Source organism: Hemicordylus capensis, chromosome 10, assembly GCF_027244095.1.
Source record: "Hemicordylus capensis ecotype Gifberg chromosome 10, rHemCap1.1.pri, whole genome shotgun sequence".
NCBI classification, from domain to species: Eukaryota; Metazoa; Chordata; class Lepidosauria; order Squamata; family Cordylidae; genus Hemicordylus; species Hemicordylus capensis.
In genome coordinates, this window is record NC_069666.1 from 25,038,487 (window position 1) to 25,064,956 (window position 26,470).

The following is a 26,470-nucleotide window of genomic DNA, read 5'->3' on the forward strand; positions in this document are numbered from 1 at the left end:
TGTCGATCTGAGCAAGATTCTTGAGAGATATTTACAAGCAAGAGCACACTCACTTTTAGAAGTTTCTGTGAAAGGGCAGACCTTCCTCAAGTGATGCATCCCTTAAGCCCCTTTCAGACTTTTTAAAAAGCCATGTACAGCAGCGCAAATGGGTCAGCTCAAGTCCCGCCCTGGACCTGTCACTCACAAACATTGCACTGCTCATGCTTACCACCGTATTTCTCCATCTCTGTCATGGTGGGCATTTCGGTGATCATGAGGCTGGGGCAATCCAGCCTTACGGTCATGGAATCACCCACCATCTTGGATATGGTGCTTCCTTGTTCAGAGAAGTGCCACTGCAAACGTGAGCAGCATGGTATTTGTTAGTGACGGTGAGCACGTACGCGGTTAGAATGGCACTTTAAAACCTCAGAATAGGGCTTTCGTATCTAGGGAAAATAGCGCCTAGGGCAAACACTGAAATTGCGCCCCCTGTCCAAGCATCTGACACCCATCTTTGAGATAATTTTACCATAATATCAGCTGAAAAATACAAGTCAGGCTCGTTAATCTTTTAATATTTCAAAAACTATTTTAGCAGTGGACTTAGCCAGATCAAAAAATGCTGGAAAACTACAAATTTCAGTATGCTGGGGCTCATGAAATACCCAAATACTATGTGGAGGTGTACTTGGAAAACTAAACAGAAGTGCCTGTCTAATTCTCTACTATGCATTGTAGCATCACCATTACATAAGTTTTAAAAATCAATGGATAATTTGACTTTTCCCAGATACTCTGTAAATAATTAAAGGATATGCAGAGTAAACTGTGTCACTGCTTGGAATATATTCTAGTCTTTCAGAAAGACAGTTAAAATGAGAGAAAGAGAGCAAGAAACTCCCAGTGGGCCTTAATATTAAGGATTTCACACTGATTCAAAGACAAATTCACCATTAATAGCCATATTAGCAAGACATCACATTTAACTCACTTATCACAAGAAGCAAAGTAAGAGCAAATGAATACAATCCTAGCTCATAAGCATCAGCTCATTATTCACAAGCCCTGATTCTCTGTACATAGTGCCAATCTGAATATGTGTACAGTGACTTATATTATATATTATTATTATTATTATTTTACCTGTAGCCCCTTCGGGGGGCTTCCTAAAGGCTGGGGGGTTTGCAAAGGTTCCTCCTCCCCCCACTGGCCTCTCAGGGACCATTTGAGGATGAGCAGTGGCTATTTTAAAAAATCTTTTTTTAAACAATGGCCACTGAAAACAAAATGGCCACTGCGCATGCTCAAATGGCCTCTGCAAGGCCTGGCATGACCTAGGGCCTCACGGAGGCCATTTGAGCATGCACGGTGGCCATTTTGTTTTTGGCAGCCTTTTTTTTTAAAAAAAAAATAATTTTACAAAATGGCGCCCCCATTCAAGTGGCGCCCAGGGCACATGCCCTGCCTGCCCTACCCCTAGATACGCCCCTGCCTGTGGGTCACACCAGTGGGGCTGTTCCAAGCTCTTAGTCAACACTAATTGCTTTTTGGGACCATTTCAGTAACAGAAGTAACCCCCACTGATTCTTTTCCAAAAGTGCATCATCTCAGTGCAGCGCTGGAACAGCTGGGCTAATTTTACAGGTATCCAGCATCTGAGCACACAAGCACCCAACAGAGCGATGGCATTTGTGTGGCCTTTATCCAAAAGCCCCTTAGAAGCTGACAGATCTCCAGAATCAGATCCCAAGATGCATTTCACTTATTACTTTGAAGAGAAGGACAAGGGCACAAGATGTGCAGCATCCCCATGTCTTTTCTCCTGGGTCAGAAAGGAGCAGTCAACAGTGAGTTTCATAGTAATTGCAGCAGGGGAACAGGTTAAGAAATTCCCTTGTGTGTGCACGCACACACACACCCCAACCTCCTTGATTGCAACCTTCTCAGGCTTCATTTCATTTCTTTTAAACTTGGGGAAAAGAATCATAGGACTCCAAATTGCATCTCGCTTGGACCTCAGGCTCATTATCTCCAGTTTTTTCAGACAACTATATGCATTATTTCTTTTTCACCCAAATCATTCTAAAACCCATGCCATTTTCAGAGACTGAAGAATGCTTCCCTTTTCAGGAACTCAGAGAGCCATTTCCAAAGCCTTCCTCCTTCCAAGACAATGATGCATGCTCTTCCTTTCAAGCCATCTGCTAGCTTTCTAAATTCCTAAGATTTATTGGTAATTCTAGGGTTTCTGCCATTTCCTTTATTAATTCTTCAAGAAGAGAAAGAAAGAAAGAAAGAAAGAAAGAAAGAAAGAAAGAAAGAAAGACCCTAGGGTGGACCACATCCGGCCTTGCTGATTTGTATTTGTTACAGCTCCTCCAGATAACTCTCCCCAGCACCTCTTTGTTGTGAACCTTCCCTTTTTCTTCCAGTCATCTGCCAATAATATTAGCTTACCTGAATTTCTCAAATCTAAAATGTGATGAGCAGGGCATGACTCCTGGCTATATGGCAACAATGCAGTTATGGCTGAAGCAAAGGGACTGAGCTTCAATTCTCAATCATTTTTAGAAGTGCAATGGGATCCAAACCTTTTGCTATATTCTTGGATTTCAGCTCTACACCTGAATTCACCTTGTCCAAATGGCTCTGATCTAAGTGCTGCTGAGAGGGGGCTGGAGGGGGGCTCTCCACAGGTGGCTGTAGCAACTGTCAGGACCTCTAGTTGCTACAGTCAGCCAGAGGTTTCTCAAGCTATGACGCCTCATTAACATGCTTTGATGAAGCACAGACAGGCAAAGCCATTTATCAATATTCTATTTCTCTCATGTATACATAATATCTAATTAAAAGATATCTGATTCAAGAGAAGGAGTAAAGCACTTTGCAAATCCACCCATGTGCTAAAAAGCATGGAAATTGTAAGTTAAGATGCTCATCTTAACTTGTGCAGCATGTAAGCAGAAGTTAAGGTGAGCACCTTATCTTACAAAACTGTCTACTCTTCTACAAGAGAAAGCGTGTCCTATAGTTTCAGCTATGGTGCACCTTTTATTTACTTGTTATGTTTATATTTAGAGCAAGTGTGAGTAATGGTTGGAGTGTCAGACTAAGACTGGGGAGTCCCAAGTTCAAACCCTCATTCAGTTATGAAACTCATTGGGTGATTTTGGGCTAGTTGCTTATCTCTCAACCTAACCCAGCCAATCTGACAGGGATGTTGTGAGGACAAAAAGAACCATGTGTATTGCACTGAGCTGCTTGGAGGAAGAGCAGGAAATAAAACACCCTCCTTTTCTTTTCTTTTCTTTTCTTTTCCTTTCCTTTAAGATGAAGTAACAAAATCGCTGACAAATAGAAACTTTACAATCAAATAAAGCAAAGCAGCAGCACAGCACATAAAAAACCAATTTTAAAAATTATTAAAAACATTCTGAAAAAGGAAACTTGGAAGCAGGCTGATCGTGCTAGAAAAGGAGTTCCACAGTTGAGGGGCTGCCGCTGAAAAGGCCTTGAGGCGCTTCACATGATTGGTGTGAAGCGCCTAAGGGGGTTCTGCGCAGAGAGCAGGCTTAGCTCGCTCTCTCAGCAGATGAGCAGCTGCTCGTAGCTGGACAGCAGGATCGGTCGCCCACACAACCGCCGGCTCCTTCACAGAGCCAACGGGGCAGTGAGGATCGGGGGGCGCATGGCCCCCAGAAGTTCCAGGATGCCCCACACGAGCGCGCAGGGCATCCTGGAAAGACCACCGAACCTGGGAGGCTGCTTGCAGCCTCCCAGCAGGGGTCTCCTTGTGTGTCGCCATGGCTCGGAGCCGTGCCGTGGCGGCACACAACCAGAAAACCAGGGTTAGCGGAGCGCTCACTCCACTAACCTGGGCTAAGAGAGCGCTACTTCGGCAGGCTAGCCACCAGAGAACCACTGGGCTCACCCGCAAGCCTGCTGGTTCTAACGATGGGCAAAAACCAGGCTGGGCTTCTTTAGCCCAGTTTCCCTCCCTTGTAAGAATAGCCTCCTTGTCTCTGGTAGCCACCAACCCAGTTTCTGTCCATGGTGAACAGCAGAGCAGGACCTCTCCGGCCAATCTTACGGGCCAGGTAGATTTGTAGAGGAGCAGGCAGCCCCTAAGGCATCCTAGCTTCAGACCATTTAGGGCTTTAGCCTCAAAAGCCAACACTCTAATTTGAGCCTGGAAGCATATTGGGAGATAAAACAGGATCACTAGCCAGATCACACAATGGATGCTTGGGTAGAAGATGCATCCTACCCAAGTTCAGGAGCTGTGAACGCTCCCATTTACCAGTCATGTGTGAGTAAAACACAAGGGGGGTGTGTGTGTGGGCGGGGGGGTGCAATTGTCTGCTAAGTGGCAGCTAAGGAGGATTCCATCCTTCCCAACAGCCCTAACTCTTTAATGAGGTAAGAGGAAAACCCCTCCTGCTGCTTAGCAGACAATCACAAACACACCTTGAGATCGTGGGTGATCCCACGATCACCCACAAGTGGGCTAAGGGAGCCCAGCCTGCTTTGGGATGATCGTGTGCTGCAATGGGAGCCTCGCAGCTCCCAGCAGTTAGCCTCATTAAATCCACCTCCCCTTAAATGAGGTTAACAGAGCAATCACTCTGTGAACCTTGGTTTTTTGGTCGTGTGTTGCGGCGGCACGCAGCGAAACACAAGTAGACCCCCAACAAGGAGGCTGCAGGACAGGGGTCTCTCCAGGATGCTCTGCACGCTTGCATGGGGCATCCTGGAACTTCCGGGGGCCGTGTGGACTCCAATCCCCACAGACCCCGCTGGCTCTGTGACAGAGCTGGCAGCTGATCCAGCCACCCAGCTTGTTTTTTACTCACACATGATCAGTAAACAGGAGCATGCACAGCCCCCAAGGATGCTCTCAACAATGGATCTTCTACCCAAGTACTGATTGTGTGAATTACCTTAGTGTAAACTCCTATATTGAGCAGCAGCGATATAGGAAGGTCTCATACTGCATGGGAGAAGGCAATGGTAAATCACTCCTGTATTCTACCAAGAAAATCACATGGCTTTGTGGTCTCCAGGAGTCGACACTGACTTGACGTCACAACCGTGTTCCAATCTGTCCTGTCCTAGGAGCCCATGAAGCTGAGGCCAAATCCGGGCTAGGGCAAGGCTGAGGTAAGGTGAGGCAGGGCAAGGCAAGGCCCTGGAAAGAGGTCCCAGGGGAAAAAGTTGTCTTTGCCACGACCTGAAGGCAGACTGAGCCCTTAAGTACTTTGGAGATCAGACTCCATCTCCGGGGTGTTTGTCCCTTAAAGGGGCCACTGCTCAGAGTCTGGTGCTCCTCCTCCATTCCGATGGCTCTTCCCTGGCTCACAGAGGGCATGGTGATTGGGAGCATGGTAGAGGCTGGCACTGTGGCAGGTTTGAGTCCCACAGGTGTGGCCTTGGGGGCCCTAACCCTGAGGGGGCTTCTTCAGCTGGCTCCAGCCCCAGGGCTTCCTCATCCTCTGAGTGGTGTGGTCTGGACAGGGCAAGCCCTGGGTCTGCCTCCCCACGTTTCATATTGTGGCTGCCGATACGTTTCTCGGCAAAATACAAGGTGCTGGTTATTACCTATACAGCCCTAAACAGCTTAGGCCCTGGGTATTTAAGAGAACGTCTTCTTCACCATGAGCCCCACCACCCATTTAGATTATATGGAGTGGTTCATCTATGGTTGCCACCAGCTCGTCTGGGAACTAACTGGGGACAAGCCTTCTCCGTTGCTCCCCCTGGGCTTTGGAATGCGCTTCATGCCGAAATAAGAGCCTCCCCATCTCTGGCAACTTTTTTAAAGCCACTGGAGACACATTTGTTCACCTAGGCTTTGAATTAGATTTATAGTTTTATTTGTTTTTAATGTTGGGTTTTAAATGATTTTGATGTTTTAATCTTTTTTGTTTTGTTTAATTTGCATTATTTTTATTGTACACCACCCAGAGACTCGGGTTTGGGGCAATGTAAAAATACGTTAGATAGATGGAGGCCGGCAATGGCTCCACCCCATCAGCATCCAACTCAGAATCACTACTGAGGCAGGGGATGGAGACAGGCTGGGCCATGACACAACCGGTGCAGCTCCCCCATGAGGCAAAATAAGGTCATCACTTCAGGAGGCACCTTTACAGGAGGCAGAATAGAGCAGTGAACATGAATGGTAAGGGTAGCCATATTTTGAGAAATGGGCCCCAGAGTATTAGGAAAGGAAAACTAAAGGAGGATGGCCCAATCGCTGTGCATTTAGCATCTGGTGATGCCGATATTATCTCACTTGTATTAGCACATTTCTTCTAATATCAGCCAAACACTCATCCTGGACACTGGTAATGGAAAAAACAGAAATGTGATGAATCTGACCTGTACAACCCTACCAGATGCAACCAAGAAAGCATTGTTGGGACTGAATGCCTTTCCTGGAAACAATTATATTCCTTTAGAAAGCAATGTAATGAACAAATATAAGGACTTGCATTTTCATTCTCTTAGTACCATCTTGGGAGATCAACAACATAGTTCACAGAATTCTGGAAAAGTGTGTCTGCACAGTGTGTACACACACAAGTGTTAACACAACCCATACATTTCCCCCCACAACGTTTAGAAGCAGGCAACGGGATAACAGATTTATCTGCTTTAGCCCTGTGCCAACAGAGTCCAACAGTACAAAACTCAGCAGTCCAACAAACCTTCTATGCTTTGTACAACCACTGGTTGAGAACACTGGAGAAAGTACAGATGATATCTTGCTCATAAATGACAATTGTGATGACAGGCGTTATGGCTAGCAATAGGCAACCTCCCTCCAGCACACCACATCAATGGTTCAGTTTTTCCAAGCTTTCTCAGGAAACTCAAATGAGCTCTCCAAGGAAGCTTAGAAAGTTCAAATCCACGGCATGCCTCCACTGACCCTCTTCACTGGTCCACCCCCTTTCACAAAAATCCCCATTGCAAAGAAGGGGACAAGTCAAAGAGAGGACTTGAGTGGAGAACTTCAGCAGTCAAAGATGCCTCACCTTTAAGGCCTGGACATTCATACAGAGAATCTGTTGCTGCCTGAGAGTCTGGGAAACAGAATCTCAAATGCCTCCTAGCTCAGCTACTGGCATGCTGAGTCAAAAATGGCCACCACGCACTCACAGAGGGCTGAAACCACCACCCGCTCTGGGGGGGAGATTGGCAAGGCGAGGGGAACCACCAGAGAAACACACACACACACACCCCACGGCTGCAGCAGCATCCCCAAGGCCACTGAAACCCTTGGCAGTGGTAAGTCCGCCTTTTAAAAAAACCAACAAAATTTAACATCAATGGAACCCCTGAACCAGGCCCAAACCAACCCGAGGGGTCTGGCTCGAGCGGAACCGAGCCCGGTTCGAGGTCAAGCTGATTCACACAACTCTACTGCCCCAGCCTGGGTTTGGCTGCTTGTAAGAAGAGCCTTCAGCTCTCCTCCCCAGCTCAACTCAATCCACAATGACTTGTTGTTTCCTGACTCCCTTGTGATAGGACTTGATGGCAGCCCTCTCCACACTGTAAATCCTATATAATAGTTGCACCATTCTACTTTGTAACAGGACTTGGTCAAAGTTGCTTTATGAAAAACATTTACTGCACACGATGGCTCATAAACAAGGCACACTCACAGATATATGGTTCACTGTTGCAATATCTATAGCAACTTGAGCTAGCTCTGAAAGACAACAGCCTCAAATGGCCCATTAACATAGACATTCAGATTCAGCACCCCAAATCTATCAAATTAGATGCATCATTCAAAGTCACACTCTAGGTGGCCCCCTTTTTTAGAATTCTCCCAGACTAAATCTTTTGTGCATACTTCCAGAGCATGACCAGTTGAACTTGGCCAGTCTCCCCAAAGCCTCGAGGGCCAATAGCAAATAGAATAGAACAAATTTGGAAAACAGAAGGAAAAAAACACCCCACAAAAAAAGAGTCCCTAACGCTGCATTTCCAAGTTTCTGCTGGAGCCCAGTTCACTGTGAGATGCACAACCAATGACGTCTTCAGTCTTGACAGTCCAAGGGATCTTCTCTGAGCAATCCCAGCCAGGCACCAAGGCCACTGCTATTCCGAAATCCTTCAACTGCAGTCACACGCTTGGCTGCTCTCCTTCTCAACTACAGCCTTGCTTTTTTTATACCTTCAAAAAAGCCCATCAAAATATCCCTCGCCTAGAAAGTCATATTTATAGAAAATGTGTGTAATGCAAGAGGCACTCAGTTAAAAGAAACCAATGAAAAGTTATTTCCATTTGACAAAACTGGCTGAAAGTCTGAAGATTGTCTAAGCACTAAACGGCTTCTGGCTCCTCAGCTGGCTGCACGGTGCAGGGATGCTTTAAAAATTCTATTTATGTAGCTTTGCCACCTCTTCTTTCTAAAAGGCTTTGGGGTGGGTAAAATTGCTGTGCAAAGATAAACAAAGGTGGTGCCCATTCCAAAAGGCATGCCTTTTCCAGTGCCTGGAGTCCACTTTTGCCTGGAGTAGCTAACAACCGGGTTTATAATTGCTCTACAGAAGCCAGGAGAAGGTGGGGTGGGGGAAGGTCAAACCCACACTCTAGTGCACCACACTGCATTGAGTTAGGGAGAGGAACAAAGATTTGAAATGGGGCAAGATTCTCAGCAATATTTAAAGGTCCAAGTATATTTAAGGATGCTCCCAAAAATTCTCCCCAGATTTTGAGTTTCAGATTACTCAGTTTTCATCCCAAAGGGAATCTGATGCATTAAGAGTTCTCCATGATTCCAGTTTTTTTTTCCATGTTTTCTACAATGCACTGTGAATGTACAGCTTGCATTGAGTTCATTCCTACATTTCTTCCTATGGATTACCAACATGCACATGTGCATTGATAAAATATGGTTATATCAAAGTTACAGTTATTATATTCATATCCAAGATTCCTTTATATGCATACTGCCTCTGAAATTGGAGGTAGAAAAAGCTATATTTCCAAAGCATGGGAAAGAGCTAGTACTGTTTCTTTATTTCTGCAACCCAACCTGAAATTTGTTTTGCCCCTAGCAGAATCTCATCTAATTAACTCTGACTAACGTCTCCAAGCTCCATCTTCAGATGCTCTTACAAACTGCAGGCTTTGGGGACTCGGCATCATACCCAGCTGCATTTTGCCCTCCTTCATCCTTGTCATTTTGTTCAACATCTAGCCGGAAGAAGAGTGATGGGAATTCAAAAGCCTTCTTGCACTGAACTTGGGGACATTTGTTAGGACCATTTGTTAGGACCAAGAAAGGTATTATGCTACTGAGGCTTTGGGGTTTTTTCCCTAATGGACCACACCACTGCCTGCAATCTGTGTCCTATGAATACTTTGCTGTGATAATGAAGGTTTTGTATATCAATACACCTGACATTTGTCCAGAGTTTGCTCCAGGTGGTAACTGGCTTGCTTATCTTGAGACAATTTTATAATGCAAACCAGGGAGGGATGTGGAGAGAGATACATTCCTTGGCTGAGAAGCTTCAGAGACTTGAAAGCCAGAGACACAGACGGTTGGTTGGCAAGAAATATTTCTTTGGCTTCTTCCTGTCTGTAAATCAGTCAATATCCAGCTTGCTTGGTGATGACAGAAACTACTGTTGCCCTGAGTAAGTTCATTAGCCCCCAACATGTGCATTTCAGAAATGTGGGGAATCTGGCTTTCACTTCCCTGTCATGGGGAAGGTTGTCATGCTGAGAAGGAAAGCCGCAGCAATATCTCTCTCTCTCTCTCTCTCTCTCTCTCTCTCTCTCTCTCTCTCTCTCACACACACACACACACACACACACACACACAGACACACACACCATATCCTACTCACACAAACTTTGGAATGCTGGCTGGAAGCAGACATTCACAACATTCAAGGAGATGATGGTGGTTTGATTGATAGATTGGTAGATTGATAGATCATTTCCCATGGTGTACACAATGCTTTTGCCCCACTGTGACAGCATCTAGTCAAATTAATTTCACACAATTTTTGATGCTCTGGAGAGGGAAAATCCCAGAAGAGCTTCCCTAGCCTAATTCTACTCAGGGGTGTAGTTACAATTGAGTGGATGAGTTCAAAGAAACTGGGGGGGGCAGCTCCTGAGGGGGCCCCCGCTCTATTTCCTTCACTATCTCCCTCACTCTGAGGGGCTGCAGGGGAAAGGGGCGAACACAGGCCCCCTCTCCCCTAGCGACTTCCCTGGTTCTACTGTTAATATAAAATAGTCCTCCTTCTAAGAAACCTTTAAACATCTGTGCCAGCCAAGAGGGAGACATAGGCTGAGACTTTTAATTACAGGTTCCTCCAATTATTCATCATTCTTCTAAAACAGCACGTAGTGCCTAGGATGCAGCATGCACAGACTATATATAATTGAAACGTTTTCAGCCTTGCTCCACGAGTCCAGTGTGAGCTGCGTGTCAAGCAACGGGTCAGCAGATGCATTTTCTTCTTTTCATGAACAGTCCCAGAAGCCTCTCCCAAAGCCAGCTCCTGGCACTGCTTCCATTGTTGTGATCCGTCAGGAAACCTCCGACTCCTCCCAAGAGCTTGCCTGGCTCCGGGCCTGTTCAGCTATTCTGCCTTGCCTGTGGTTGCCACTGAAAATCTCTCTCCCTGCAAGCGAGCCGTGTGCCAGGGAACAACACAAAATACCCCCTCCGGAAGCACCACTCTGAATGTGTGCGGCAGCATTTGCATACTGGCATCACGCCGCTTCGGGCTCCAGCAAGCACATTTGCTGTGCCTTTCAAGCAACATACATGGACTGGTGCCAGTTCATCCCGTGCGCTATGTCTAGCCACAAATCTGTGTCCAATCATTCATTTCTCCACAAGACTCAAATCCCACAGTCGTAGCCAGTCTACATAAGCAATTATCCAGAAATTGCAAGCAACATGCAAGTTCTGTTATTTTAGGCTGGAGGCAGGATGAGATTCCAAGCTGCAGAGGCTACGTTCATGGAATCCCAGAAGAGCTGGAGGGGGCTTGGAGGTCGTCTAGTCCAACCTTCTGCTTGAGGCAGGCAATCCAGAGCAAGGGCATCCCCAGCAGATGTCTGCCCAGACACTGCTTGAAGTCTTCATCACGGGAAAGCTCACCCCTCTCCTGGTAATTGGATCTGGTCTCTTAAGAAGCTTATCCTAATGTGCAACCCAAGTGTTCTCTCCCGTCGCTCAGTGCTTCAGCAGCTAGTGGGAACTGCAGTGCAAAGCAAATGATGTCTAACCCTCTACTTTCATGCTGTTTTCCTGGAGAAAATCTCCCCTCCCCAAAAAAGAGCTTCTGAGCTCTCAAAAAAACGGCCATTTCCCCCAACAGCTTTAGGAATTCTTATGTGGAATTCTCTGCCACCTGGTGATGGCTACCAGTTTGGAAGGCTTTAAGTGAAACTTAGGCAAATTCATGGAGGGCAGGTCTATCAATGGCTACTAGTCCTGATGGCTAAGGGCTACCTCCATGTTCAGAGCCAGGATGCCTCAAAATACCAGTCGCAGAGGAGAAGCAGCAGGAAAGGGGGCATGCCTTCATCTCCTGGTTGTGTGGCTTCCCAAGGCATCTGGTTGGTCACTGTGGGAAGCCGGGTGCTGAACTATAGGCCTCATCCACCAGGGCTGTTCTTATGTGAGCCCAAAAGCAGCTTAAAGGAAGGGTCTTCAGCAGGAAAATAGTATGGAAGCAAAATGTTAGATATCTATTACTTCTGCACAGTGGTCTGGATCATGGCACTCCATGCGCAGCTGCTATGTTGGAAGTAGAGCCCAAAGATTGCTCAGACTTTATTTATGGACAATGATGCATTTAACATCCCGTCTCGTATGAGCCTGAGAAGGGCTTCAAGGGTTCAATAGCAGCTGGCTACTGCTCGCTAGGACTGGAGTGCGGAGGCTGGAAGACCTGAAGTTGTGTGTTAGCTCCATCTGGAAATACATTGCGAGCAGTCTGAGGCAAAAGCCATTGAGAAGAGGAGGAAAAAATTAACCTTTTGCACACACAAGCACATCAATAAAACCCTCTGCTCTCAACCACACAGACATTCCAGTACAGTTTGCTTTCTGGCAGCCTGCACATTCAGCTATTGAACACTGCGTCATTTGGGTGGGGGAAGAAATTTTATGGCATGTGCTTGAATTCATATACAGTGTCTTTGAATGAGGCTTCCAGAACACTACAGCTTCCATAGCTTCCTAAAACCTGCATGCAATTAAGCCAACAGGCCTATTTTTAAGTGAAATTTCTTCCAATGGAGAGCATACTGCTTAATCTTTAGGCATTAGATATTCACGCAAAGCATCTTGGATGAACCGATAAAAGAACTGAAGACGGGCTGGAATGCTTTCACACACTTTCTGAGACTACATTTGTGCAAGCAGAAAAGAAGGCCAATGCTCAGATCTGCAGGGAATTATTAAAGACACATTAAAATATATGTCAGGAGTGTAGCAATCTGGTTTCAGATAAGCTAAGAGCAGGTGCACATTGTTGTTTTCAACCATGTGAAATCCACATGGAATCGGGGGCAATTCACACAACCCAGAATTTGCCATGAGAACATAGTTCCTTCAAGAAACATTATAGCAGGCTGTGTGGCAAAGGACAGCAGTTTCATCTCACAGCCAATTTTCAGTTTGCGATGAAGGTTGTAATTTTTCCTAGTCTTGCACCAAAAATTAACTGGCTGTGTGATGGAGCAATTAGACAACCACTTTGTCATGGGGACAGCTGAGCTGTAACATGCAAGTAATTTGTTGCAAGCACACACAGCTGATTTTGAACAGAATCAATTAATCATCCAAACCCACAGCAATCCAAACCCACAGCAAAAGAGTTAGGTACATAGCATCTCAGCATTAACTAAAACACCTTCAATGGAAGTTCCTCTAGAAAACCAGGGGAATCTCAACGAATCTCCTCCTCTGAGGATCCAAAAGATTGTTATGAATGCTATCGGCAAAATAAATAAGAATATAGCAGAACTGGATCAAGTAAGACAGTGAGGTTCTTCTCACGATTAGTGAGAAGAGCCTCTAGGGGGTTTGCGGGGAGAGTGGGCTAAGCCTGCTCTCCCTGCACACGAGCAGCAGTCTGCTCTGGGCGGCTGCAGCAGCTGCCCACACAACTGCTGGCTCCTTCATGGAGCCGGCGGGGGCTGGGGAGTTCAGGGGCCGCATGGCCCCCAGAAGCTCCAGCATGCCCTATGCGAGCATGCTGGAGAGACCCCTGAGCCGGGAGGCTGCTTTTCAGCCTCCTGGTCGGGGGTCTCCTCATGAGTAGCCATGGCATGGAGCTGCGCCGCAGCAACTCACGATTTAAAAAACCGGGTTTGTGGAGAGCTCGCTCCGCAAACCTGGTTTAAGGGGAGGGGTAGTTTGGAGGGTTAACCGCCTGGAGGCCATTGGGCTCACCTGCGAGCCTAGTGGTTCTCACACTCAGGAGAAATCCGGCTAGGTTCCTCTAGCCCAATTTCTCCTGATTGTGGGAATAGCCTCAGTGATGTACCTCCCCATCAGCATTTAGTTTAAAATGTAAACACAAGCTAAGGCAACACCAGAAATATTAGGTTCCACCACTTTTTTAAAAAAGCATTTGGCTCTTTCTTGTATCTTCCTAGAAGAGAGGTCAGCTCTGCCACTTCATATTTTCCACAATCACAAAACTCACAGAGGAAAAAATACTTCTCTCCCACCAAAGGTCCCAATTGCAATGCGTTCTCATAGCAACTTAAATGCAACACAGATTAGGCACATTTTGAGGCAATGGAATGGAATTGAAAACTACTGGAGTGGAGAAGAATTGGAGAAGACAGGAATGCCAGGATGTCAATCCAAAGGTGCACCTAGGTAATTTTGGAGCCTGGACCTAAAGTCTTTGGAGGGCCCCCACCCCACCCTCTGCAAGTTAAGCATTATGTTTTAACATGCAGATTCTTGAGGGCATGAACTACACCACCTAGGACAGATGAAGGAAGATTTGAGGGACCCCAGCGGGTATGGAGGCCCTGGACTTCAGCCCCAAAGTCCAGGGGTAATAGCACCTCTGTGAAGATCTGGCAATGAAATCAAAACTCCATCTCCAAAAACAGGCACGGGGAGAGAGAGAATGCAGAGTTTAATGACTTTCAGCATTGCACATTTGCCAGAAAAATATTTTTGATCACACAGAATACAAGACCAAGTGTCTGTGCAGTTCAGAACAGGCACAGAAGACATGGAAGTCATTGAGAGGGAATGTGCAGACTGGGGAGCTAAATGGACACATTTGAGGAAAGACTGAAAGAACTAAATTGAATTGGCTAAGCCTTAGGTGAGGAAGACATGGGCTATGCTATAAATATTGGGGAAGGGTGAGCTATTATGGGTCGAGGGAATGATACCTAGGAGACACAAGAGTAATGAAGTGAAAACCAAGACAAAAGAGAAACCTGGGGTGAAGACCAGGAAAAATGTCTGGGATTTCAATGGAGTTGGTTGGGGGATTCCGAACAGGGGGAAAAGGAGAATGGAATTTGATCTAGTCACACTTCATTGAGTTTTCAAAAGAACAGATTCTTTGGAGCACTGTTAGATTTTAATTTTCATTTCAGAGCAGAAGGGGAGGGAATGCAGCTGTGAAAAGGACACGGTTGCCACGTTTCAGTTCAAATATCTCTGTTTCAGCCAAGGTAGTAAGTAGGAGATAAATTATTATTGCTCTTATTTCAATAGCCATTAGGATTCTTCACACAATCCAGTTTTTAGAGGCATAAATCCAAGGTGTTTCCAACTCTGCAGCTACACCTAAAAATGTAGTGTGTGGATGAGACAAACGTGTTTGGTAACGTGTGTATCTGCATGCCCTAGCAAGAGATGAAGGCATGCCCACCTCCTGCCATTACTCCCCTGCAACAGGTACTCAGACTCCTGCCCCTAAACAAGGAGATCGCATCTAGCCAGCAAGACTAGTAGCCACTGATGGACTTGTCCTTTAATTTGTCTAACCCCACTTAAAGCCATCTGAGCCAGAGGTGTCTTGGGGTAGATTATGAATTCCATAATATGAATTCTTCATTTTGTGGAAAGAAAAAGACAAATTTTGTCCACCTTAAAAACACTGCCAATTTAATCTGATGACTCCAAACTCTAAGACAGAATTTCCTCCCTACTTTCTTGAATAATTTTTCAAGCCTTCATCATGTCCTTTCTTGGCCTCCCCACCCCGCACCGCCCACTAAACTAACAAGCTCCAATTGGAACATATGAAACTGCCATATACCGAGTCAGACCATTGATCCATCTAGCTCAGTATTGTCTATACAGACTGTCAGTGGCTTCTCCAAGGTTGCAGGCAGGGGTCTCTCTCAGCCCTATCTGGGAGGGAACTTGGAACCTTCTGCATGCAAGCCTGCAGGTGCTCTTCCCAGAGTGGCCCCATCCCCTAAGGGGAATATCTTACAGTGCTCACATATGTAGTCTCCCATTCAAATGCAAACCAGGACAGACCCAGCTTAGCAAAGGGGACAATTCAAGCTCGCTACCACAAGACCAGCTCTCCTCCCATGTATTTTAGCTGTCCCTTGAAGAGAATATATTCCAACTCCCTGCCCTGATTATTTCCTTTGTGTTTTCTGAGCTCTATAGTCTCCTTTTGAGATGGGACAATCAGAGCTGGATATAGACATTGATTGGTGTGATATGTGGATTCATCCAGTGCTGTTTGTAGAGTATTTAAAAAGAAATAGCAATGTTTTCCACACATTTCCTTTCTTAAAAAGCTATGCAATGTGTGTATCTCTAAGGAAGTAAGCAAGAACCCAGCAAACTGCAGAAGCTGTACACCAAGAACTCTGATTGCATAGAATGTCCTTCTTTTGTCTGGACACTGTGGAAAGCCAGGTCCCAGATCTGAACGTATGCCATACTTGAAAAAAGCTGGGGTCTCTTGCTCCTGCTCCAAGAAAGACTGTGTTGTATACAACAGTGCATAGTACAAATACTGGCCTCAGTCCAAACTAGAGTAGTTGCTCCAAAATCACATTGAAACGAATAGGTCAAAAGCTGGTCACAACTAACTAGTTCCAACAGTTTCAATGGGATGTAAGCATGACTTTTTCTGGATTGGGAACACTACATTCATATTGAAGCCTCACTCACCCACCCTCCCACCACCCTCACTCTCTCTCTCACTCTCTCACCATACCAGAACCCAAGATTCCAATGTAACCGATGGGCAGTTCATTCAACATGGGGGAAGAGTAGATCTTCACAGAATGCATGAATGGATGAATTATGTATGGAATGGAATTCACTGCCGCAGGATGTGAGTGATAGCCACTCAGGTAGCTTTAGAAGAGGTTTAGATGAATTCACAGTGGTGAATCAACTGCAATGATAACAAAACTAAACCTCCACATTGAGATGCAGTGTACCTCTGGTGGTGGGTACAAAAAAAAATGAGGGGGAGCTTTTGCCTTCATGCTCAATTATGTAAGTTTTCCAGGTGCAACTAGCTAGCCAGTGCTGAAAACTAGTTGGGCTGTTGATCTGATCTATAGCAGGACTGTTCCTACAGGAATTTGGAAAAATATGGTTGGATCCTGCAGTATTGTATATGGCAGGGGTTCTCAAACTTGGGTCCCCAGATGTTGACCCCAGATGATGTTGGACTACAGCTCCCATCACTCCCATCCACAATGGCCTTTATGGATGGGGGTTGTAGTCCAGCAACATCTAGGGACCCATGTTTGAGAACTGCATGGTATCAGCTAGCAATCAAGTAGTTCACTCTATACAAGTACATTCTTCCTCTCCCAACAGTGATCTTTGCATCTGGCACGCAACAACAGTGTCCATCTGTGTTAGTGACACTTATAAAACAGCTGTATTTATTTCCATTATGCCTTTCCCTTTGGCTCTTGTGTGAAACTCATCAGCAACAATTCGGGACCAGCCTTGCCTTTTGTTTGGAACTTGTACAGTGCCTAGCACAACAGTCAGCACTTCAAAAATAACAAACAAGACTAAGCTGCAAGAAGCACACTTGGAAAAAGCCCACCGTTTCCCAGAATCCCACTGACCAAAATGTGTAAGCTAAAACTTCGCATGATCCAAAGTGTCAGTCATGAAAAACGAGTTCTGCCATAAATGAAAAAACAATAAAAGTATAACGACGAGGAAATGACCTAATGGACCAAGGCAGATTGAGTTAATTTGTTATTAATTAACTGCCCCAAGCAGAATCCATAGGTGGAAGTGACACAGCACCAGGATTCCAATTAACAAAGCTCTTTCCCCTTCATGAATTATATTAGCCTCACAGACTGTTCCAAATAAAAGAAAAAGCCCCACGTTCACGATGCCAGCAGGGGCCCTCAAAACATTTCAGCTAATAAATTAAATTAATGCTCAAATGTATGTACTGGGAGATCATACAGAGTAAGGAGAAATACTATAGATTTTCCAGAATAGAATGTAGAATAGAACAGTTTCCCATTTTATTACTGGTTTTTGAACCATTCCTCTAGGGCAGGGTTTCTTAACCTTGGGCCCCCAGATGTTGTTGGACTACAACTCACATCATCCTCAGCCACAAAGGCCATGTCTGGGGATGATGGGAGTTGTAGTCCAACAACATTCGGCGGGGGGGGCGCTAAGGTTAAGAAACCCTGCTCTAGGGCAGGGCTACTCAGCTCTGGCAGAGCTGCCTGGAGGCAGCCTTTAGCCATCAAGACTAGTAACCACTGATAGACCTGTCCTCCATGCATTTGTCTAAGCCCCTTTTAAAGCCATCCAAGTTGCTGGCTACCACCACGTCCCGTGGCTGAGAATTCCACTGTGTGAAAAAGTGCTTCCTTTTGTTGGCTCTAAATTTCCTGGCCATTGTTTTCATGGGATGGTCCCTGTTACTAGTACTGTGAAAGAGAGGGGGAACTTCTCCCTATCCACTCTCTCCACACCATGCATAATTTTATAAACCTCTATTCTGTCTCTCCCCTTTTTTCTAAGCTAAAGAGCCCCAGATGCTGTAAACTTGTCTTATAACAGAAGTGGCTCTAGACTCCCTGGTTATCTTGATTGCCCTCTTCTGTACCTTTTCCAGTTCTATAATGTCCCTCTTGAAATACAGTGACCAAAACTGTACACAGTAGTCCAAATGTGGCCATATCATAGGTTTGGTAATCCAGTTTGGTTAAGATTTACTTAATCAAAGTAAAGTCATGAAAAGCATCACTTACATTTGTGTTGCAGAGTTTGTACTGCTTGTAAGCTCCAGTGCACACAATCGCCGATGTTCTTTGAGAGGGAGTGTGGCTTTGGACTGGCTGGTGGGATACAGGAACATGCGCACTCAAGTCAGTACCATGAAACAAACTTTGAGATGCTGGGAAAACTTGCAGATGGGGCGCAGCCTGTTGGTAGAAGGAGCCACTGGTAACTTGAGACCTGGGTTGAGCTCTGCGATCTTCCTGGTACAGATTTCCATGATGATGTGAGGGGTTGGCCGAGTGACCAAATGGGTTCTCAACAACACCAGCACTCTGTGGGTTGGCGGTGTTGCGTGGAGACTGCCGCTGCCTCCGTGGCTTGCTTGGCAATTGTCCCGTGTCAGTCTGCAAGGGTAGTATATAGGGCACTTTCCCATATCCATATTTCCCAGGGCCAATAGGGTTTTTATTCCTGCCCCTGAAGAAAGAAAACAAATGAAAACATTAGCTCAGCAACAGTAAAGAAAAGAAACCCATGATGGGACGTTTTAAGAGCTTACATACTAACCAGCTAAAGCAACTTGGGTCTCCAGAGGCTGTTGGACAAAGCACCCATCATTCCCTGCCACAATGGTCTTTGGTGGGAGTTGTAGTCCAGCAACATCTGGGGACCCAAAAATCCCCACCATACACTGAAGCAAAGGATTCTTCTTATGCCATTTCCCTTGCCACACTTGGGAAGAACAGTGCAATCGTGGCAAATAACTCCAAGCACAACCTCCATTCAACCAATGAAGATCCCCTAAGGTGTGCAAAATGAATAAATAGCTTTATTATGATCGCTGATCAGGTTGGTGTGCAAAATACTTTTGTATGCCGAGCTCTCATGTGAGGTCCCCGTCAAAGCCCCTTGTAATGCAGGGCATGTTGCTAGAATCAGATACCACTGAGCCACCAAGAATGCATAAAGGCAACATTTCCGACAGAAATTTTTGGGAGGAAAGGAACATTACAGAGATCAGGCTCCTGTCATCAGATCAAAGGCGCTTTCCAAATTCCTTCTTCCTGGTGTTATTTGCTTCCTTACTGTTCCATTGTCTCTTGGGTCGCAGACATCTTTGAAAGTCATTTACTTACCTTTTTCAGCATTTATGGTCTTCTGGGGTTTATAATCAATCAGGACACTTTAAGCATGTGTGAACCAGAGTGTTAATTCAACCTGCCAGATGAGAAGCCACCACTTTTGAACTGCTTACATGGCTTCACCTGTTCCTTGTCAGAGATCGTTGCTGAGGCAGCTTTCAAATTTCTTACCATAACATACTGAAATGCCCCAAGTCTGAAGTCTGAGAGGAAGGCAACTGTAGTAAATTGATAAAATTTACTAAAGTAAAATGAAGGACAATAATGAATATAATATGTATTATAAAAGAACATGATAAATGGCAGACACAGTCGATGCCTTTCAATGGAAAATTGAACAAAACAACATTTTTGCCATGAAAAAGCCACTTATTTTCCCAACTTCCCATTACTGGTAAATTAGTAAACTGTTCATCATTATGGGAAGCTTGGAGGTGCCATTTATTTTAATATTCATTCATTTGATTTATATACCACCCTGAGCCATTTTTGGAAGGGCGGTATATAAATCCAATAAATAAATAAAGCCCCGAGAGTGCTTTATTTTGCATTGGTACCAGATGCATTGAACAAAACAAAAAAGATTTTCAATTCCCCATGCATTTTGAATGTCACTTTTTCTCAAGGGGGTGGTAGAATTGTCTTATGAATAAGCAAGACAGTTGGAACTGCTCACCCATTTCATATAGTACAATCTTTCATCTTGTCTACATTTTAAAAACTCTTATCAAAGAGTTTTTGATAAGTAACTCAAAGTAACTCCTCAAACAGATCACAGCCTAAAACAGACATGACTGCATAAACAGACTCTGGACCTCTTTTGTTGCTTTCAGTTTTGTTAGATTAAATTCTTCTGGGAAAGCTCTCTCAATGGAGGGGGGCCCACTCCACGTCAGGGAAAGGGCACATGTTCTATCCCCACCACAATGCAGTGAATTACCTTTTCCTCACCAAAATGAATGGTAGCCATTCATGTACATGGGAGAGAGTAAAATAAGACACTGGGGGGATGCAGATACCTGCCCCCCAATATAGCCTTTGCAGCAAAAAAAAAAAAGCAGAATACAACTTAAATTGACTAGTTATTTATAAAATAGGGGAGGGCTGTACAGTTTGTGGGCTTCAAGTCTGCATGTAGTCCATCAGTCGTATACTGCTAGGAATGTGCAGAACCGGTTCAAATTGAACCTGGTTCGATTCAGACCGGTCTGATTCGACCTGCTTGAGCTCAAACTGAAACAGGCCCTCAAAACGGGGGGGGGGGATCCAACTTCGAACTGAACTGGGCCTGTTTTGGATCGAACTGGTTTGACCGGCTCAGGATGCTTGTAAAGGGGAATCTGGTAAGGATTCCCCTTTACAAGCTAAAGGGGATCCCGAACAACTAAAAGGAGATTGAAAGGGTGGGCAAGGGTTTGGGCAAAAGGGCACCTGACCTGTGGTGGTGGTGGTGGCGGCGGCAGCAGCAGCAGCAGTAGCTTCTCTAGGCCCTTCCATTGCTCCTACCCCATCAGCATGGGCCAAAAGGGGCCTGGTTCAAGCCTCCATCCACTCTGATCCACCCTTTCAACCCCCTTTTAGTTGTTAGGGATCCACCTTTGCTCGTAAAGGGGAATTCTTATTGGATTCCGTTTTACAAGCATCCCGAACCAGTTCGAACCAGGTCGAACCCAGTTGGACTGGGCTGAACCAGTTTGGGTGCACGAACTGAACCTCCAGCCAGTTCTAATGAGTTCTAATGAACCGGTTCACAGCTCAGTGATTCAGTTCGAATTCAATTTGAATTTGAACTGAACTGCCCAGAAGGGTTCCGCGCACACCCCTCTATACAACAGCTGGCCAGGTGCTTGAGAGACCCCCTGCCTTTGCAGTTCCAAGCAGGCAGAAAACACAGGACGCAGATATCCTCAGTCTTTCATGGATAAAAACAGGGACACACTTGCAGTGCCTCTCTTCTCATATCAAGTGTCTTACCTCCCTATAACACAGTGCTGACAATGCTATTCTTCTGCTGCATACATTTACCATGCAAAACCCTGCCCTTCACTGTTTTGGAAACCAAGACAGGGTTTTGTTCTTGTCTGAAGATATGCTAGAAGAACATAATTAGCTCATAATCTGTTATCAGCTCTGTTATCTGCTCAAAGCAACCCTGCACGGCATCTTAACATTCTGGCATGCACATTAGCATTTGTGCACAAGGGACATAAGCTGCATCAAGCCTTACAGCTCAGATATTTCACTTCTGGGATAGAAGGGCAGAGCCCCAAAGAATGATCACTTTAGCAACATTAGCTTCTTGCACTAGGAAGGCATGCCCCCCCCCCCCCCAAGAGGCAAAGGGAAAGAGAACAAAACAAGAAAACAAGGACAGTGGGTTTATAGGAACACAGATTAAGCTGCCTTACACCAAATCAGACTCTTGGTCCACCTAGCTCAGTACTGTCTACACTGATTGGCAGCGGTTCTCCAGAATTTCTGGCAGGAGTCTCTCTCAGTCCTACCTGGGAATGAGGCCAGGGAGTAAACCTGGGATGTTGTGCATGCAAGCAGATGCTCTACCACTGGACTACGGCCCCATCCCCTAAGGGGAATATCTTACAGCATACAACGCTCACGTGCAGTCACCCATCCAAATGCAAACTAGGGTGGCCCCTGCTTAGCAAAGGGGGAAATTCATGCTAGCTACTTCAAAACTGGCTCTCCTTCCCTACCAGGGATGGATACCAGAAAATAAAGGCTATTCCTGGTAAGTAGGAATAGTTGAGACTTCTCAAGCCCTGGAGGGACTGCTTTCAGCTTGAATAGGACACTCCAGTTTGTTACCCTTAAATGTAAGAGGAACACAGTCACCTTGGTGGAAAATGTCATATTTCCTTCACTGGGCAAGCATCTAGAAACAAAAGCTCAACTCACAGTTTCTAATCATTAACATCCTTATCAGAGTTCAAACTCCCTTCTTGAGCAATGCTACTCAGAACAAAGCCATGAGCAAGTTTTATTTTGCCTCCAAGGCCATTGCGTACACCTTTGGCCACCTCAGATTAGGTATGCTAATCTGTGTGTTGCGTTGAGAAATGCAATCATGCCCTCCAGTAAAGGAACAAACAAATAAACACACAAAGGAACCATAATATCTGGGATGGAGATTGTCTATATTTTGGTCCTGGGGAGTTTCAGACAGTGTAAAACCATGCAGGTTTGGAGATGGAATATTATTGTCATCAGAACACCAGAGGCTCACAATTCACTGCATGGCTGCTTCATGCAGTAAGCCAATAAGGTTGCAGATTAGAGCAGGGATAGGCAACCTGGGTCCTCCAGCTGTTGTTGAACTACAACTCCCATCATCCCCAGCCACAATTTATCCCCAGCCCTTCTTAAATCATGGTGTAAAAACTAAAAAGCTTAGAAAAAGTTATGGAGATTCCAGGGAATTATCCATTTACTTCTAATCAAAGCCTAGGGACAGAAACCTGGCTTGCTTATGACAAATTACAAATTATGACAAATTATACACCAGCATGGTGTAGCGGTTAGAGTGCTGGACTAGGACCGGGGAGACCCGAGTTCAAATCCCCATTCAGTCATGATACTAGCTGGGTGACTCTGGTCCAGGCACTTCTCTTTCAGCCTAACCTATTTCAAAGGGTTGTTGTCAGGTGAAACTTAAGTATGTAGTACACTGCTCTGGGCTCCTTGGAGGAAGAGCAGGATATAAAAAACAATTGGGGGGGGGAATTATATTCCACAAATTATATTAAAATGATATGCTTTTGTATCCTCAAATAAACAGCCAATACTGGATGCTATGTGTGTAGCATTCATCTTTTCACAACAGAAAGAGCGTTGCATTCCTTACAATCAGCGTTTATCTAAACAGCACACCAACTTCGGCAACGAACACCATTCACAATGAAGTTATCCTCTGGAAGCGAGCTACTGTTTTAACAGATAACACATGTTGAAAGCCAAGGATTTCATGACATTCAGCAGCTAATGAGACCTGCAGATGTACTGGATTTATCTAAAGTAGAGGCACTATCTCCTTGATACACTTTAAACCCAACAGTATCTTTCCTCTAAAGGCCAATTCAAAAGTATGTATTAATTCATTCATAGCTTCATTTATGCATGACAGCTATGACTGATCTCTCAAAAGAGGTGCCAGGGAACAGAAGCCAAAGTTTTCAGTAGGGAGCCTTCCATATTCTTTACCAACATGGAATGGGGAACTGGATGCAATTGTGAAATCAAGACTGGATGCAATTGTGAAATCAAGACAGCTCTGCACATGGATAGAAGTAGGGATGTGCACGAAATGGATTTTGCATTTTGTTTCGAGCTCAAAATGGAACACAAAACAGCAGAAACATTTCATCAAAGCAGCGGCTGAACTGGCGGTTTTGACGAAACAAACTCAGAATGTTTTGAGTATTTCAGCCATAGGGAACAATGGGGAACTTGAAACCCCCCATTGTTCCCCACGAGTTGCTCCTAGGGACACCAAAGTCAGTTGTGTGGTAGGACATGATTGGTGCTACCTACCATCCAGCCCACAAAAGAAATGAGCAAGCGGGCAATTTTTAACAAAATTTAAACCTTTCCCCAAAGCCCCAATAGGATCCTAATGGGGTTTGGGGAAAAGGTTAAACATTTGTTTAAAATCACCCATTTGCCCATTTCTTTTGTCAACTGGGTGGTAGGTAGCACCAATTCTGTCCTACCACACAACCCACTTTGGTGTCCCTTGGAACTACTCATGGGGTGTTCCGAGGTTTCTCATTGTTCCCTAAGGCCAGAACAAGCTGTATTCACAGAGTTCACACACAGGTTTTGCATTGCAATTTGCAATGCAATTTGCAACCTGCCTCGAAAAACACTGCAGAAGCACACAGTAAAAGGGAATCTGTCCCACCCAACACAGAACACACATTTCAAACACAGTCCAAAAATGGCCAAAGAAGAATCACCTACCCAGAATCCACTTCCAGCCACAGTGCCTGTGCTGCAGTAACATCATTGTCACAGGTTGCTCTCTCAACACAGAATTATGACTCCTTCCTACCATTGCAACAGCTACCACAGCAGCACCCTTAGCAACAAACATAGCCATAAAAGCAACTAGAGCAACTTCAGCCACATTTGGCTGAGTACACCTTGCAATGCAGACTGCATAGCAGACCAGAGCAGTAAGTGAAGCACAAGTTAGTCTCAAGGCCATAGGAACATAGGAAGCTGCCATATACTGAGTCAGACCATTGGTCCATTGGTCCATCTAACTCAGTATTGTTGTCTACAGTACACAGACTAGCAGCGGCTTCTCCAAGGTTGCAGGCAGGAATCTTTCTCAGCCCTGTCTTGAAGATGCTGCCAGGGAGGGAACTTGGAACCTAGATGCCCTCCCCAGTGGCTCCATCCCTTAAGGGGAATATCTTACAGTGCTCACACATGTGGTTTCCTTTCCCAGGGTGGACCCTGCTTAGCTAAGGGGACAAGTCATGCTTGCTACCACAAGACCAACTCTTAAGGCCAGGCATGAAACTCATCAGAGCAATCAGCAAGAAATAATCTGGAAAGAGAGAGAGAGAGAGAGAGAGAGAGAGAGAGAGAGAGACACCACTATCAATTGCCCACCATAACACTAGCTTACAGTCAGAGGAGGCACTATCAGAGGAGGCACCTACAAAATTGGGCAAGGGCCCTTTAAAGATCAAAGCGTGCTCCTGGAATGATCAGGGCCCAGCCTGAGCAACAGGTTAAAAAACCCAGCAGTTCACTGAAAATCACTGCTGGAGCAACTTCTGTCAAGAGGAACAACAAAAGGAACAGGTCTTTTGTCCTGACCAGCTCTGATGGTGGTCCTGACCTGCTGCCCTGGGAGCTGTCCAAGGCCTGGAGTACCCCTGATCCTTGACTCGGAAGAGATTGCAGCAGGAGCAGCTGGAGCAGGACACTAGGTCAAAGGATGCCGATGAGCAGGCTGGGTGGATGGAGCCACTCCAGAGACAAGGAATACTTCACCACCTAGAGAACACAATGGTCTGCAGCTCTGGGCGTTCAGCACACTCCCCTTTGATTTCCCTGTTCTGGCCCCAGCAGCTCCTGGGAAAGGGTAAGCAGATTAAGTGAAGTAGCAAAGAATAGATCAGACTCCCCAAGAATCCTTTGTCTTGTTTAGCTGACTGCATATTATTGCATGGGTTTGTTAGGCCCAAAACAAACCTAATGTGGCAGACACATGTTTTTTTGATGAGGGTGTTCCTCCATCACATATAGATATGGGGGCTGGGACATCCCATTTTTAGAACAAAGGGGGCATGCAGAAGGGAGATACTAAGCCCTCCCTTGGGCTTCCTTCCTTCCCCACCTTACTTACTTACCCACCATCTGATTGCTGATATCCCATTTCCTTCAGTCGGGCTCCTTGATACTGGAAGAAGCCTGGCTGGGGAAGGGGGCAGACTATGGAAAGGTCAGCCACAAACAGAAGGGCTAAGCACACTTCTGCATGTTTCCATTCAGGAATGCCCCACCACCACTGCCATACCAATGCACGAGCTCCCATTTTATCCATAACTTGTTGCAGACCAGTTTTAAAGAACCACCAGGCATGCTGCTGACTACTCAAGTACCACCACTGACACCACTTTGTGTCTGCATCTATATGTATTAAATAGTCTTTGTAGCCTAGGAAGGTTTGACTATACACAAAGCACAGCTTGCTTGTAAAACAGTTTGCTGGAGCTTCCTGCTTTAAAACAAAAAGTGAAGTAATGTGCCATTTTCATTTTGTTTCCATTATGATAAAAGAAAGCTGGCTCGTTCCGAAAAAGCAAGCAAGGAAGATACTTGTTAATGGAGCTTACATTGTCCTGGAAAAATGCCTAGAGTGCTTTCTGATCAAACAATAACCACCATCCCCATGCCACCCCTTGTGGGAGAGAAATGTAGATGCTTAGAACAACAAGAAGATACATTACTGTAGCAGATCTTGCTTTACAAGCTGCACTTCATTTCTAAAGCTAGAGGCATATGGATTTATCTTAAGAATGTTCTGAAATGCACTCCCCCACTCAATTTTCTGCACCACATTCAAAAATGGAGAGCTAATTT

The 26,470-nt window shown here is 45.3% G+C and overlaps 1 protein-coding gene across 6 annotated transcripts in view; it reads right to left on the bottom strand.

The window, feature by feature from the left end:
• THSD4 (thrombospondin type 1 domain containing 4) overlaps positions 1 to 26,470 on the bottom strand; it is a 435,377-nt gene that overhangs the window by 332,385 nt on the left and 76,522 nt on the right. For all 6 annotated transcript variants that reach the window (XM_053271987.1, XM_053271990.1, XM_053271988.1 and 3 more), the window contains one exon: positions 18,242 to 18,689. In XM_053271987.1, coding sequence (XP_053127962.1) covers positions 18,242 to 18,689 — 448 coding nt within the window. The remainder of the gene's footprint in view (positions 1 to 18,241; positions 18,690 to 26,470) is intronic.